This window comes from Salvelinus namaycush, chromosome 1 (assembly GCF_016432855.1).
Source record: "Salvelinus namaycush isolate Seneca chromosome 1, SaNama_1.0, whole genome shotgun sequence".
In the NCBI taxonomy this organism is placed as follows: Eukaryota; Metazoa; Chordata; class Actinopteri; order Salmoniformes; family Salmonidae; genus Salvelinus; species Salvelinus namaycush.
Genome location: NC_052307.1, coordinates 30,128,789 through 30,142,475, shown reverse-complemented (window position 1 = coordinate 30,142,475; position 13,687 = coordinate 30,128,789). Strand labels below are relative to the sequence as shown.

The 13,687-nt window shown below is 43.5% G+C and overlaps 1 protein-coding gene across 2 annotated transcripts; it reads right to left on the bottom strand.

Annotated features, from left to right (window-relative positions):
* Positions 1-5,755: 5,755 nt before the first annotated feature.
* LOC120030497 (serine/threonine-protein kinase PLK2-like) lies at positions 5,756-12,053 on the bottom strand. Of its 2 annotated transcripts, none has more exons than XM_038975939.1 (13): positions 11,840-12,053; positions 11,576-11,683; positions 11,354-11,470; positions 11,063-11,192; positions 10,694-10,877; positions 10,379-10,577; positions 8,630-8,777; positions 8,274-8,365; positions 7,939-8,152; positions 7,569-7,728; positions 7,194-7,323; positions 6,782-6,892; positions 5,756-6,523 (listed from the first exon to the last, which is right to left on the bottom strand). In XM_038975939.1, exons 1-13 carry the CDS (start codon positions 12,029-12,031, stop codon positions 6,332-6,334), a joined length of 1,977 nt encoding a protein of 658 aa, XP_038831867.1. In that variant the 5' UTR covers positions 12,032-12,053; the 3' UTR covers positions 5,756-6,331. The 2 variants fall into 2 exon arrangements, with proteins under 2 accessions (XP_038831867.1, XP_038831944.1); XM_038976016.1 differs by having other exon boundaries at positions 7,569-7,725.
* Between the last annotated feature and the right edge of the window lie 1,634 nt (positions 12,054-13,687).

Below are 13,687 nucleotides of genomic sequence, written 5' to 3'. Positions count from 1 at the left end.
CTGGGAAAAACACTATTTCAAAGGTTATTACATGTAATGTTTGCCTAAGTACAATGCAATTACTAGTTGTTACACAGGATTTAGCTAGTTAAAATGAAGTGTTTCTTGAAGTGTTTCTTGACAACCTGGCCCTCATTTAAAAGCTTCTGGAAGCGTGACACAAGATAAATAGATGCTGTTTTTAGATAGATAAATACTGCTTTTAGGCACGATTTTGTCTCCCTGGGAATCTGACCTGAAACTGTTTCCCTGCTATTGTTGCTGTGGCGTGTGTCCGTGTTTGTGTGTGTGTGTGTGTGTTTTAATGCTATTGTAGAGACAGCCAAAGTTTGCCCAGACCTATTGGCAGAGGGTGTATTATGTTCAAATGCAGTGAAGCTACTACATCATTATGTTGGAAGAATAGGCAAGGCTTGTAACACACCGCTGTGTAACAACAGTAATGGGCTTTCTACCGGTTTGATTTATTCCCTTCTGTTTGTGTCTCTCTCAGCCCAGTACACAGTGTAACCGCAGGTCTCTCCTGGGGGATAGAAGATGGTTTCATTCGCCGCTGTGATCAGTGACCTCTCTTTGGCAGTCAGTAGCCGGTGCCAGGCTGTTTTTGGTTGTTTGTTACCACATCTAATGAAGGTCATTGATTGTTGAGATCCTGTGACGGCAACAGAATCATTACTTGGGAGGACTGAGAGGAGAGGAAATGTCAGGCAAGTTGTGCTGCTGAAACATAACTACAGTTCAGTGTTCACAAATCACCTACACAATGTATACAACAAGCTTGTTTAACACCAGTAAATGAATCCACCTTTAACATTAAGTCTAACTATATCAATACTAGGCCTAATCCTTGTGTTTTGTGCTCGGTGTTCACTTTAAAGAGAAATCTGCCTCCTTGACAGGAAATGAAAAATGCTAGCATGTGGTTTGTGCCAATGGTGCTGCTGGCATGTACTCATGGATGGCCCCTGAAGTCATCAAGTCCTCCCTCTTCTCCCAAGGCAATGATGTTTGGATTTATGGTGTTCTGAAATGCTAGCATGTGGTTTGTACCAAGATGAGTGCTGCTGGCACGTACTCATGGATGGCCCCTGAAGTCATCAAGTCCTCCCTCTTCTCCAAAGGCAACGATGTCAGGGGTTATGGTGTTTGTGCTGGAGAGGGGAACACTTAAAGGAAGTCCGCACTGCCTTCTGACATCAAAGAACGGGGGGGGGGGGGGGGGGGGGGGAAATCACCCACCTCTGGAGAGTGATGGTCAGATGTAGCCAAGGTTAGCCTTCACACTATACAGTACCTCTCACTATACTACATTATGCATATTCAGTCATGTCCACAGTGTGTTCACTGAACTTATACCACAACATGTTAGATATCAGTAACACCCATCATCAGTCAGACAGCCTTCAAGGACATTGATCTTCTTGCCGTAAATACCCATGAACCATGACAGCTGTTATGACACTCCGATGGCAGCATGACGTAGGTTGTGTACTAAATCTCTTCAATTCATTCAATTGTAATAGATTTTTCATCTATCCACTAGAGCAGATGAGCTGTCAATCATCATATTTATCTCTCTGAAGTGTCAGTCAGTGGAGCTCAGAGGACACGTCTGTTGGGCTGAAGTTAGCAGAGGTACAGTTCTCGGATCATCTTACCCTACTCGATTCTAAAACTGACCTTAAATTAGTGTCTAACTCAGTTTGGCTTTAGGGATGATACCATCTTGATGGCTGGATTACGCAGGAATTGACCAATGGTTCCTCAAACAGATGAGTATTGGCAGACTGTCATGGCAGTGTGCATCCTGCATACTTGTACCCATTTTACCAGCCCTGGTTCTCTTGCCCAAACAGGCCCACAGGGTAGAGCCAAGCTGAACAGCCATCCATGCTGCTGTGCCAAGCTGCATGAACGGGCAGGACTAGATACATCAATTAGCCCCATGTGCCCTGTCAAATACCAGGAGATGGCACAGCTGAATTCTCACATCTGCTCTCTCTGACATGCAGAAGCTTGCTTGAATAGCTTACAATATGCACCATCTAGATTAAAGCCTATTCACTCTCACTCTTATGAGTGGAATGGTTTATATGAATGGTTTATACTGTATGTCATCCTGGATTAGTTACGTTCGAGGTTCATCCAATATGATCAGAATGTGATTTTGAGAATAATTTGTCTGTCTTTATTCCACACACAATGGAATAGGTAAAAACTAACCATTTTAAATGCAGTGTATTCAAGGTTTAAAAAGGCTTCTGAAGTTTGTAATTTCCACCTTGAATTTTCAGACTTGAAAAGTGTGTTAACCCCTACAAAAATGTCCATAACAATCAACATACACTGCTCAAAAAAATAAAGGGAACACTTAAACAACACAATGTAACTCCAAGTCAATCACACTTCTGTGAAATCAAACTGTCCACTTAGGAAGCAACACTGATTGACAATAAATTTCACATGCTGTTGTGCAAATGGAATAGACAAAAGGTGGAAATTATAGGCAATTAGCAAGACACCCCCAATAAAGGAGTGATTCTGCAGGTGGTGACCACACACCACTTCTCAGTTCCTATGCTTCCTGGCTGATGTTTTGGTCACTTTTGAATGCTGGCGGTGCTCTCACTCTAGTGGTAGCATGAAACAGAGTCTACAACCCACGCAAGTGGCTCAGGTAGTGCAGCTCATCCAGGATGGCACATCAATGCGAGCTGTGGCAAGAAGGTTTGCTGTGTCTGTCAGCGTAGTGTCCAGAGCATGGAGGCGCTACCAGGAGACAGGCCAGTACATCAGGAGACGTGGAGGAGGCTGTAGGAGGGCAACAACCCAGCAGCAGGACCGCTACCTCCGCCTTTGTGCAAGGAGTAGGAACTTAGTAATTGTTTCCTTCCCTCAGTGTGCACCAGTTTACAAAAGGATTGTACTGCGGCGGGGGAAGAAAGGTACTGTAAACTGTAAACTGACGTCATTTTCCCTATTGCCCTACTTACTGTTTGGTTTGGAACAATAATCATACCGTATAATATCTAATACTCAGAACTTGAATGAATTAAACATTGTCAAAGGCAGCTTTCTTCCTGGAGTCAGGGTAGCAGCCTGTGGATATGCAGCACAGGTTGATTTAAACCTATTTAAAGACTATTGTTGGGAATAGCAGCAATCAGTGGATTGTTAACGTCACAACGTCGGCCATAAACGTCAGTTAATGCACCTATTACCATGACTCACCTTCAGAATTATAGAGATGCTGGAACACACGGGAGAGTAGAAGAGAACTTTTAAGACAATGGGAGAAAAAACATTCACAGCTGGGCTCCTATACACTCATGCAGTCACACATAGAAACACACGTTAACACCCACACGGAGAAGCTAACGGGCCAGTTTCATGGCCCTTCAAGTTTCACAGAGTTTGTCCTGACAAGTTTTGCTTTGACTACTGTGTTTTCTTCATCTGGCGGTCGATGAATGTGCATAACAGCTCAGCAACGTGAGTAATACTCATCATAGCTTTCTCAGTATGTTTGTGCCAATGTGGTGGGAGGCACCAACTACAAAGGTTCCATGACATTTGATTTGCAAGGCCTTTTAATCCCCTGATATCCACCATGTTTTGCTGTGAGAGAACATCAAGCAATATTTTTTTTTAGAGCTGAATACAGTTGACTTTAAAGAAGCCGTGAGTCACACTTTCGCCCAGAGAGAACTTGTGACGATTGTTGAGGGAAAAGGATCCCTTTTGACACCCCCAGCTTAGGTCTCGCTCATGCTAAGCTTGTCTGCACTGGTTAGGATTTCTCTGCTGACAACATGACATGAAGCAGCAGAAAATAGCTTGGGTCTAAAGGAGCTAAAAAAGTTGCAGAATCTGAAGTAAAACACTTTTTATGTCAAACACACACTCCCCAGAACATCTTCTGAACTCGCTCTTTATGTGATGACTGAACACCATTGTCTAAATTGTTATTTAAATTAGCTCTGCTCTGATGTAAATTATAAAAGTTGGTTAAGAAATCCTCTAAGATCGTGCCACTGGGCCTGTCTCTTATGCTGACTCAATGGGAGTTGGATGAAGTTGCCCCTAGAAGCCGATCTAAGGTCAGTTTGGTATTTGACCCTCTAATGGTTGAGGTTAGGATCAAATCAAATCAAATGTATTTATATAGCCCTTCTTACATCAGCTGATATATCAAAGTGCTGTACAGAAACCCAGCCTAAAAGGATGAAGGGGAGGGGGCAGCTGATCTTAGATCTGTGCCAAACAATGAGGTTCCAACATGCAACTTCAACGTACTTTTCCTTCTAAGAAGGATGAGGTTTGCCTGAAATGTGTTTGGACGTGGAGAAGAGGGGGTATATTGGTCTTGGCATGCATGGCATGCATCTCTCATTTGACAGGGTTTATTTCTGTGACTCTGACCGAAGGATCCACTGACTCCAGAGGCTGTCGATGTCAAACTACATGATCTGAGACCTGGAAGTGTCATAAATTATTTCTGTACTTGTACTTCCTGCCTTGTCTCGTTGTGTGTTCCTGTTTATGCATGAGGAGCATGTATAATTTATCTTCAGGACAGTCATTAAAGATGGATATCCAGGATGTTAAGACAACCATTTTAAAGACGTCCCCTTTCAGCTGTAAATATCTCACGGTTCACTGACGCTCTTGGGCTCTGCACTTAATAATAGAACCTGTCAACAAAAGACAAGTCACGTTTCAGAAAGAGAATTAGTGGTGGTAAATGTCATCAATGTTAAAACGCAATGACAGTGAAAGCTATTATTTTGATTATCATTATCATTAATGCTATGCTAAGCTATGCCGGACATCTGTGAATGATCTTGTAAATGGACGGTGAGCTCCGTTATAACAGAATGAGCCACGTTACGAAGAGGCAGACAGAGCTGAGGTCAGAGGCAAGCTAACGAGAAGAACCAAGACAAGGACCTTGTTGCCACAACCACTGTATGTCTCTTCCGTAACCAAAGTGCTTCCCGTAGAAATAGAATTCTAGTTCTACGGTGCTTCCATTACTCGAGCTATACCCATTTCTATGGATACAGAGTTAAGCCAGGTTAAATGAATTTGGTAGGATCTCGACGGAAAAGAGTAGTCAAACAGGAACATCACACGTTGATGTAATCATAACCTGGCCATCATTTTACCACGGGGGGGGGGTTGTCCTTACAAAACAACTTTGTTTGAATAGCTATCAATTGAGAGTAAAATAATAAGCAATCTGACTATATAAATTCTGTATAAAAATTCTAAAGCATTACTTCTGTCCACCATCTCAACAACCAATTCAAGCAGCCATTTCATATGAGGAAATAGAAGTAGTGTGTTATTTTCCAGTTGCAATGCCAATGTGACAAATGTTGCAGTCTGAATCATCTTCAAGCTTCCTCAGTGCAACAAAACGCTTTACCAGACCCTCGACTCAATTCTGTTCCCTGACCCGAGGGAGCTGGAAACAGCTGACATGATAGGAAATTTGTGAAATGATGGAATGTAAATGTGAGTGGATAAAATAAATATATCGCCTGAGGCTTTGTGGAATTCGTTCTGTCAGTATTTAAAAAGGTCTTTATCAAAACACCAGGAAAACATTTTACCTGGGGAGTTTTACTCGGACAGGTTGTTTGTCTCTCTAAAAATAGCAAACATTTAATAGCAATCTTTGACAGTAAATGCTTGAAATGAAGCACTTAAAACCGATGAGGTGTGTGAGAACCTCAATAAGTCAGTCATATCATAGTACGTATTTTTTTATTTATTAAATAATGCACTTTTGTACACAATAAGTTAATTATCAGAGTAATGGCTCTTCTTGTATGATCAACGTCAACCTTCCCAGCCTAACACAGCCATGTCCATCTGTCCTCAGAGAATGAATCACAGTCTAACTTAGTGTATGTTCACAAACACAGCCTCCCCTGCCTCTGCTCTGCAGAAGTGCTGTGTACATTACAGTCGTCTAGTCCAGCTCCACTTACACCTGGAGCATCCATCAGCCGTTATGGTTCTACTTTGATTAGAAAAACATCAACTTTATCTGGTCCCAGCCCAGTTTCCTTTCCACTTCCACACTTCCATCTTCCTCAAAATCGGATGGGTTTCACATTCGTACCTCCATCCCCTCATCATAACATCCAGTCTTCTTATCGTCCAATTATCAACATACAGATCAGCCCTTTCCAGAGTCTGTCCATCAAGATTCAGCTGCACCTCTGCTGATAGATTCGAAAAAGGCTACCAATCAGTGGTCCATCGCTTTACACAGGTCTGACCCCATACACTGTCCTTTCACCTTGCACTGCTTCCTGGTTCAGTTGAAGCGCTGCAGCAGCATGTTGAGTGAGTACTCCATGCGTTGGCGCAGGTCTGCGGGGCAGCCGGAGGTGAGCAGGGAGCTCAGTCTGAAGGTGGAGGACACACGCTCCTCGTTGATGTATGTCAGCAAGTACTCCTCCCTCTGGGTGCACAGGATGATCTTAGTGTGGTCATGGTAGAAGTTGACCTGTTAGAGAAAGATATGGATATGAATGGTTTAATAAAGTCTTGACAGGATAGGACATGGAACAAATAGCATAGTACCAACATGTCTGGAGATATTAGAACCCTTTTGGGATACTAATGACAAGTGTGCCTGAAATGTGCCATGTGTTAGAATAAGCTCATTTTAGTTGTTCTGCTGGTTTACCGTAGCTGCACGGTGTCATGTATTTCTTGGCTGAGTAATGTCTATTTTGGCTGTGATGATGATGAGTGTGTTTACCTGAAATGTGCCATCGTTGAAGAGCATCATGAGGGCACGGTCAGACTTGAGCCACTGCAGCAGGTAGAGTCTGGGCTTGTGTGTGTCTGCCTGGCTCACCAGGTCTCCACCCTACACAGCAAACACAGGAACAGGTTCATCATTAGACTGAGAGAAGACTAGGAAAGGAAAGAGGTGGATGGAGGACAGGAACGTATAGGAGGGTGGAGCAGAGCAGAGGACCGGGAGGTGGAGATGGGGAGAGGAAGAAAGGACCGGAAAGGAGGTGAAAAAATGAGGAGATGGTAACAGTAGGAAGAAATTGAGAGGAAAGATAGAAGAAAGGTTGCTGAATATAGGAACAACAGGAAAAGAAAAGAGAGGAGTAGAGGATGAGAGGAGAGGCTATAGAAGCTCTATGGTGAAGACTTACATCCATCAGGTTCTCTTCCATGTAGTGGGCGAAGTACTTGAGGACGGTCACCTGACCTACAAAGTGCTCAGGGACGTCAGAGGTGGAGAACACAGAGCACTGACCCAACTCAGCATAGTAGTGGACAGTCCTACAGACAGAGAGAAGAGAGTTAACAACAGAAAACACCTGTTGGGCTTCTGAAGGACAAGACGCATGCCAAACAGATTGATTTTATTTATTTATCAGAGTATGAAAGCCTAAAGGACAAAAATACCTTCTCTGACTTTGTTTACTTTTACATCTGAAGCCGGGACTACTTTCCAGTACAGCCCAAACTATCTCCAACTAAGGTATGAGTGATATATTCGGTGATAAAGAGAACAGAGTACGTACTTCTTGTCTGCGAGGAGGCTCATGTGTGTCCCGTTGTTGAACAAAACTCCCACTATGTGGTCAGAGAGCTGGTAGCCAAAGCCATACTTGTTGGAGTAGTCCACCCACTTAGTGACCCACTGCAGATTACTGCACTCTATCCCTTTAGGGAGGTCATCTGCTAGAGAGAGGGAGAGGAAAGGTAGTTGTGATTAAACCACAATTCAACCATATGCAATAACAAAGGGAGTCCCAATGATCATATAAGTTCCATTGGTGTTGGAATCATTTCTTTACATGGTAGTAAGTACTACAGTGTAATTACACTGTACCTGCCTAATGTCAACAAACGCAACTGTCATCATCAGGATTATAAATGCATTAGGCTTACCTTTGGGCATGTTTTCCAGGCATCCTCTGAGAACGCTGGCAACTGTCTCAGCCACACTGCCAGCGGTGCTGTCCTCAAGACATTCACTACTGCTGCTGCAGCTACCCAGACTGCCCCTGACGATAAGCCGTATGGTGTCTCGCGTCGTCGGGGGCAGGCCTTCGGTTGACGGGGCGACCGGCCTCCCAGCAGATGGTGACAGTGGCCTTCCGTCCTGAGAGGAGGCGAAAAAGAGAGGGGTTAAATAACATAGCCTCACACTTTCCTTTCTCATGACTCAGCATTTCCTCATAAAATGACTTTCTATTTTCTTTTGATCATGACGATCACCTCACCTCAGTAATCTGTTTGGTCTGCTGGCTGATGACAGTCTTCTTCAGGTCATGTCGAAGCTTGTAGATCTCCTCTTCCTCTTTGGTGAGTTGATCTACCAGAGACAACACACAGTCAGCATTCATTTTGGATGGCCTCACCCTGCAGCCTCTCATTCAAACCGCATGTGTGATTAGCTAGGAAATTTGCCAAAAACTATCATGGCTAAATATGTGGATTTATGACACCACAGCTTTTACCACCACTTGTTAATTAGCAAAAATGTTGAATGTCCTTTCATGAGGAAAACAAATACTGATTTATGAATTGGCGACATTGGCTAAAGCCGTCTTGCGAGGTGAATGATTGATATACTCACTCAGAGTCTCGTAGTATTTGACCTTGTCTCTTTTCCCGCCGAAGAGGGCGGCCGCTGCCTTCTTGAAGAAGCTCTTGGCAGGGCTGGAGACGTGGAAGTCTGGTGCGGAGTGGCAACAACTAGCAGGGAGACGCTCTGGCACGAAACCCTGAAAGGAGGGAGGGAGAGCGAGAGATGTTAACTTCTTATGGCTGCAAGGGAAAGTATTGAGTAGCCAGTGAAATCGTGCCCATTTCAAACGGCCTCGTACTCAATTCTTGCTCGTACAATATGGATATTATTATTATTATTGGATAGAAAACACTCTCTAGTTTCTAAAACCGTTGGAATTATTTCTCTGAGTGAAACAGAACTCATTTGGCAGCACTTTCCCTGACCAGGAAGTAGAATGTCAGAAATATATGCTCTCTTCAACTTCCTGCCTATACATGGTCATGACACGTAGGAGTCTACGTACACTCCATACGCCTTCCTCTGGGTGTCAAGATGATGTGAGAGAAGAAATTTTGTGTTTATCTTGGTCTGGGGTGGAATAAAAGCTATTTCTTTGACGTGACCGTCCACTTCCGGTACTCTGAAGCGCGCGACTTGGAAGTGCGATTGCCTTCTGTTTTGCTGCCGTAATGGATGACAACTATCTCCGGCTCGGATTTTATTTGATACATGTGACCATATCATCGTAATGTATGTTTTTTCAATATAGTTTAATCAGATTATTGAAATTTTTTCGGGAGTTTTGCCGTGTTGCGTTCTCTGACTGTGTTTACGTTGGAGAGATATGTAGCACTCGGCTAGTGCCCATGCTAAATGAAGAGGGAAAGTTGCCATTCTGAATCCAAACAACGACTCATCTGGACAAAGGACACCTTGTTCAACATTCTGATGAAAGATCAGCAAAAGTAAGACCCAATTTATGATGTTATTTCATATATCTGTCGTAGTCGCCGGCGCCCAAGTGTTTCTATTGTGCTAAGCTAAGCTAATATAACGCTACATTTTGTTTTCGCTGTAAAACACTTAATAAATCGTAAATATTGTCTGGCATCACAAGATGCCTGTCTTTCATTTACTGTACACTATGTATTTTTCAGAAATGTTTTATGATGAGTAATTAGGTATTTGACGTTGGTGTCTGTAAATATTATGGCTGCTTTCGGTGCAATTTCTGATTGTAGCTGAAATGTAAACTATGATTTATACCTGAAATATGCAAATTTTTCGAACAAAACATATGCTATACATAAATATGTTATCAGACTGTCATCTGATGAAGTTTTTTCTTGGTTAGTGGCTATTTATTTCTTTATTTGGTCGAATTTGTGATAGCTAGTGATGGAGTAAGAAACTGATGGAGTTAGAAAAGTGGTGTCTTTTGCTAACGTGGTTAGCTAATAGATTTACATATTTTGTCTTCCCTGTAAAACATTTTAAAAATCGGACATGTTGGCTTGATTCACAAGATGTGTACCTTTCATATGCTGTATTGGACTTGTTAATGTGTGAAAGTTAAATATTTAAAAAAAAATATCTTTTGAATTTCGCGCCCTGCACTTGAGCTGGATGTTGTCATAAGTGTACCGGTGTCGGGCCAGCCAGCCTAACAGAATAATGGACAACACATACTTGAATGAAAACACATCACAATATATAAGCAGGATGTTAAAAAGGATGTTAAAAATAAACTAGGTTCGCAGTCTCATGCTCCATATGGTACAGAGAGAGCCAGAAAAAGGGGCTAAGCTAACTCACCTGTGTGAAGAATTCATGGCGCAGTATGTGGTCCAGGTGAGGTCTGTCCTCTGGGGTCTTGGCCAGGAGGCTGGAGATGAGCTGTTTGGCCTGGGGCGACAGGGAGGAGGGCAGGGAGTAACGTGCCTCCCGGATACATCTGTACGTCTCCTTCAGATTGGTGGTCTCAAACGGGGGTCTGCCCAGGAGCATGGTATACCTGCAGCAGAGGAGGGGGAGAGACTTAGTTAGAGACTGGTTGTCATTTACATAGAGAATGTCATTTTCCAGAGCCTTCTATTGACAAGAAATGTATAAATATAGTAGTGCACTCACATGACACAGCCCAGGGCCCAGACGTCCGACTCACAGCCATGGCCCTGCTTGTTGAGCACCTCAGGGGACAGGTAGTTGGGCGTCCCACAGATGGTCTTCTTCCTGTTCCCAGCAGACTCCAACTTGGCAGCCAGCCCAAAGTCTCCCACCTTCAGCTCCATCGACTCACTCACAAAGAAGTTACCTAGGAGTGGAGAAGATTACAAATATTAAACCATTTACTGTATGTGAGTGATCAATAACATAAGGTGGTTGGTTTGCTGGTCATGACAGGTAAAGGTTGCAGGTTTGGATTCCTCTGCATATGGTGGTTGGCCGATTTAATGATAAAGACTCTGGCTTCTATTGTGTGTCTTGCTAGATGCTTACCCAGTTTGAGGTCTCTGTGCAGGATCTCTTGCTCATGCAGGTACTTCAGCCCGGAGACGATCTGACGGAGGTAGTATCGCACTTCAGGCTCAGTGAGCACTTTGCGTGCCTTCAGGATGTGTGCCAAAGACTGCGCAAAGAGAACATGGGGGAGAATACATATTAGATGTAGTCAGCCAACTATGGAAAGTAAGAACATAATCTTTCACATTAGCCAGAGACATGACCGCCCATTGAGGGCTGTGGTTTAGAAATAAAGGCTCACTATTTAAGTAGAACATTAACACTCACTCTTCTACTGCAGTATTCTAGGAGAATGTAGATGTTATCTTTGTCCTCGAAATGATGGTAAAAGTGCACGATGTGTTTATGGTGGAGAACTCTATGTAGCTCGATTTCCCTGTCAATCTATGGAGAAGAGGTATAGTGATGATTAAAAGGAATTAATTAGATTTAGTATCAGTCTATATAGCTCTATAATAACACGAGATGAAGCGTGGGGAGCGCTCTTACCTTTTCCCGTTGGTGCGGTTTGGATACGCGCGTGTGGGGAATAATTTTCGCAGCGTAAACTTTACTCGTGGACAGGTCGGTCATCTCATAGCACTTGGCGAAACCTCCCTGAAAAGAAAATATCACAATCATATTGGTAAGCTTATTTACCAACCTATTTCAAATTGTGCATGTTTTGGAATAACAATTCCCGAAGTGGACACCTATAAAGAACCATCTTGTCTTGGCGTAATTTGCGTTGTGCTATAATTCACTGATGGCTACCTTTCCCAGAACTTTCCCACGGCAGTAACATTTCCCGCTGGCGTGATCCGTCACAATCCTCGACATCTCCGCAGGTGGATGACGGTGATCCTCCGTCCTCTTTCTCCGCAGTTCACAGGACCCCTGCAGTTTGGGCTCGCACATCCTGTTGATGTTCGTCGGCTGTTCAGCGATATTCCTAAGTAATTCCATTGCGAGGCTGTGTCTTCACAGCTCGTACTCTGAATGCAGTCCGGAGAGGCTGTGTGTTTGGGTTTATATGGAAGCACATGCCCTGGCTCTCTGACGTCACGCTTGCAACTCTTCTATATCAGGGGTTCCCAAACTCGGTCCTGCCCCCCCCCCCCGGTGCACATTTAGTTGTTTTGCTCTAGCATTACACAGCGGTTTATTGCCCTAGCAATACATGGTTGGGGTGGGGGGGGGTAATCTAGTATATGGTGAATCAGTAATAAAAAACGAATGATTAAATCATGTGCTTTGTAAAGTATGTGCAGTAATAAATGTGTTGTAAAATCAGATGCATTGCTACATCTTATAGAAATGCTACTACGCTGTGAGTGTAAATTAATACAACTATGGATGGTCCCGTGTGGCTCAGTTGGTAGAGCATGGCGCTTGCAACGCCAGGGTTGTGGGTTCAATTCCCACGGGGGGACCAGGGTTCAATTCCCACGGGGGGACCAGGATGAATATGTATGAACTTTCCAACTTGTAAGTCGATCTGGATAAGAGCGTCTGCTAAATGACTTAAATGTGAAATGTGAATGGATCTAAAACCGTAAAATAAAAATGTATTTAAAAAATGGAATACATCTATGGCTCTCTGCCACTCTAATCTTAATTTGAATCTCTAGCACCATCTGGTGGTTTTACAGTCCTCCAGGTTGAAATACAGTATTAGGATCTGACAGAATGTCAGAGCAGATTATCATAGTCCTTGCTTGGATGCTGTAGCCAGCTCCTGGTCTTTGGATGGGGAGGAGATGGGGGCTTTGCACGTCCCACGTGCATGTCTACCCCCTGTTAGTCAGCAGACAGAAGCAGTCACAGGGGGTGGAAAGGTTAGTGGGTCCCAAATGACCCCCTATTTTCTATATAATGCATTACAGGCCAAAAGTAGTGCACTATGGAGGAAATAGGGTCCCATTTGGAAACCAGAAAGTGACTTTTCTGAGAAGACACACGACCCACTACAGGGAGCCTGGGTCAATGTGATCATATAACCCACAGATCTAAAGCCAGCAGGGGGCTCAGCTACACACCATGTACCCATGCTTCCCTCACTGGCCTACTACTGTTCCTCTGCTCTCTCCTGCCTGCGTGGCACGTGGAAACACAATTCAATGAATGTGCCTTTTTAGTTAGAGTGGGGATGATATGAAGTCAGCCAAATGCTGGGCTCTCTATGTCATACACTGACCTCTATATGACTGTGCACTGGCCAGTACAGTGATCAGCTTGGATAACTATTGCTCTTCAAGCATTTTCCATAGTATCCTCCTGTATGAACTCAGTGGAAGTGAAAATGAGTAGGCCTATAGAATGGCCATTTTCTAAGACAATAACCCAGCTGACAACATCCAGAACATTGAATTGTATTCATTTATTCACAGTTTCAACCAGTTTCAACAGTTTGCAACCTTACTTTCACATCACAGTGGGTGAGACTTATTTACAAATTTTTTTCCAATGCTCTGCATATATCCTATGAGGACATACAGTATCCGGCATCTGGTTTAATCCCAGTGTAAGGACATGTTTATAATACATTTCCTCTACATTTGAGGAACGCACCTCACCCTTCATATGTTGTTCACAGTGGTTTCGACTGACAATTGAAATGTA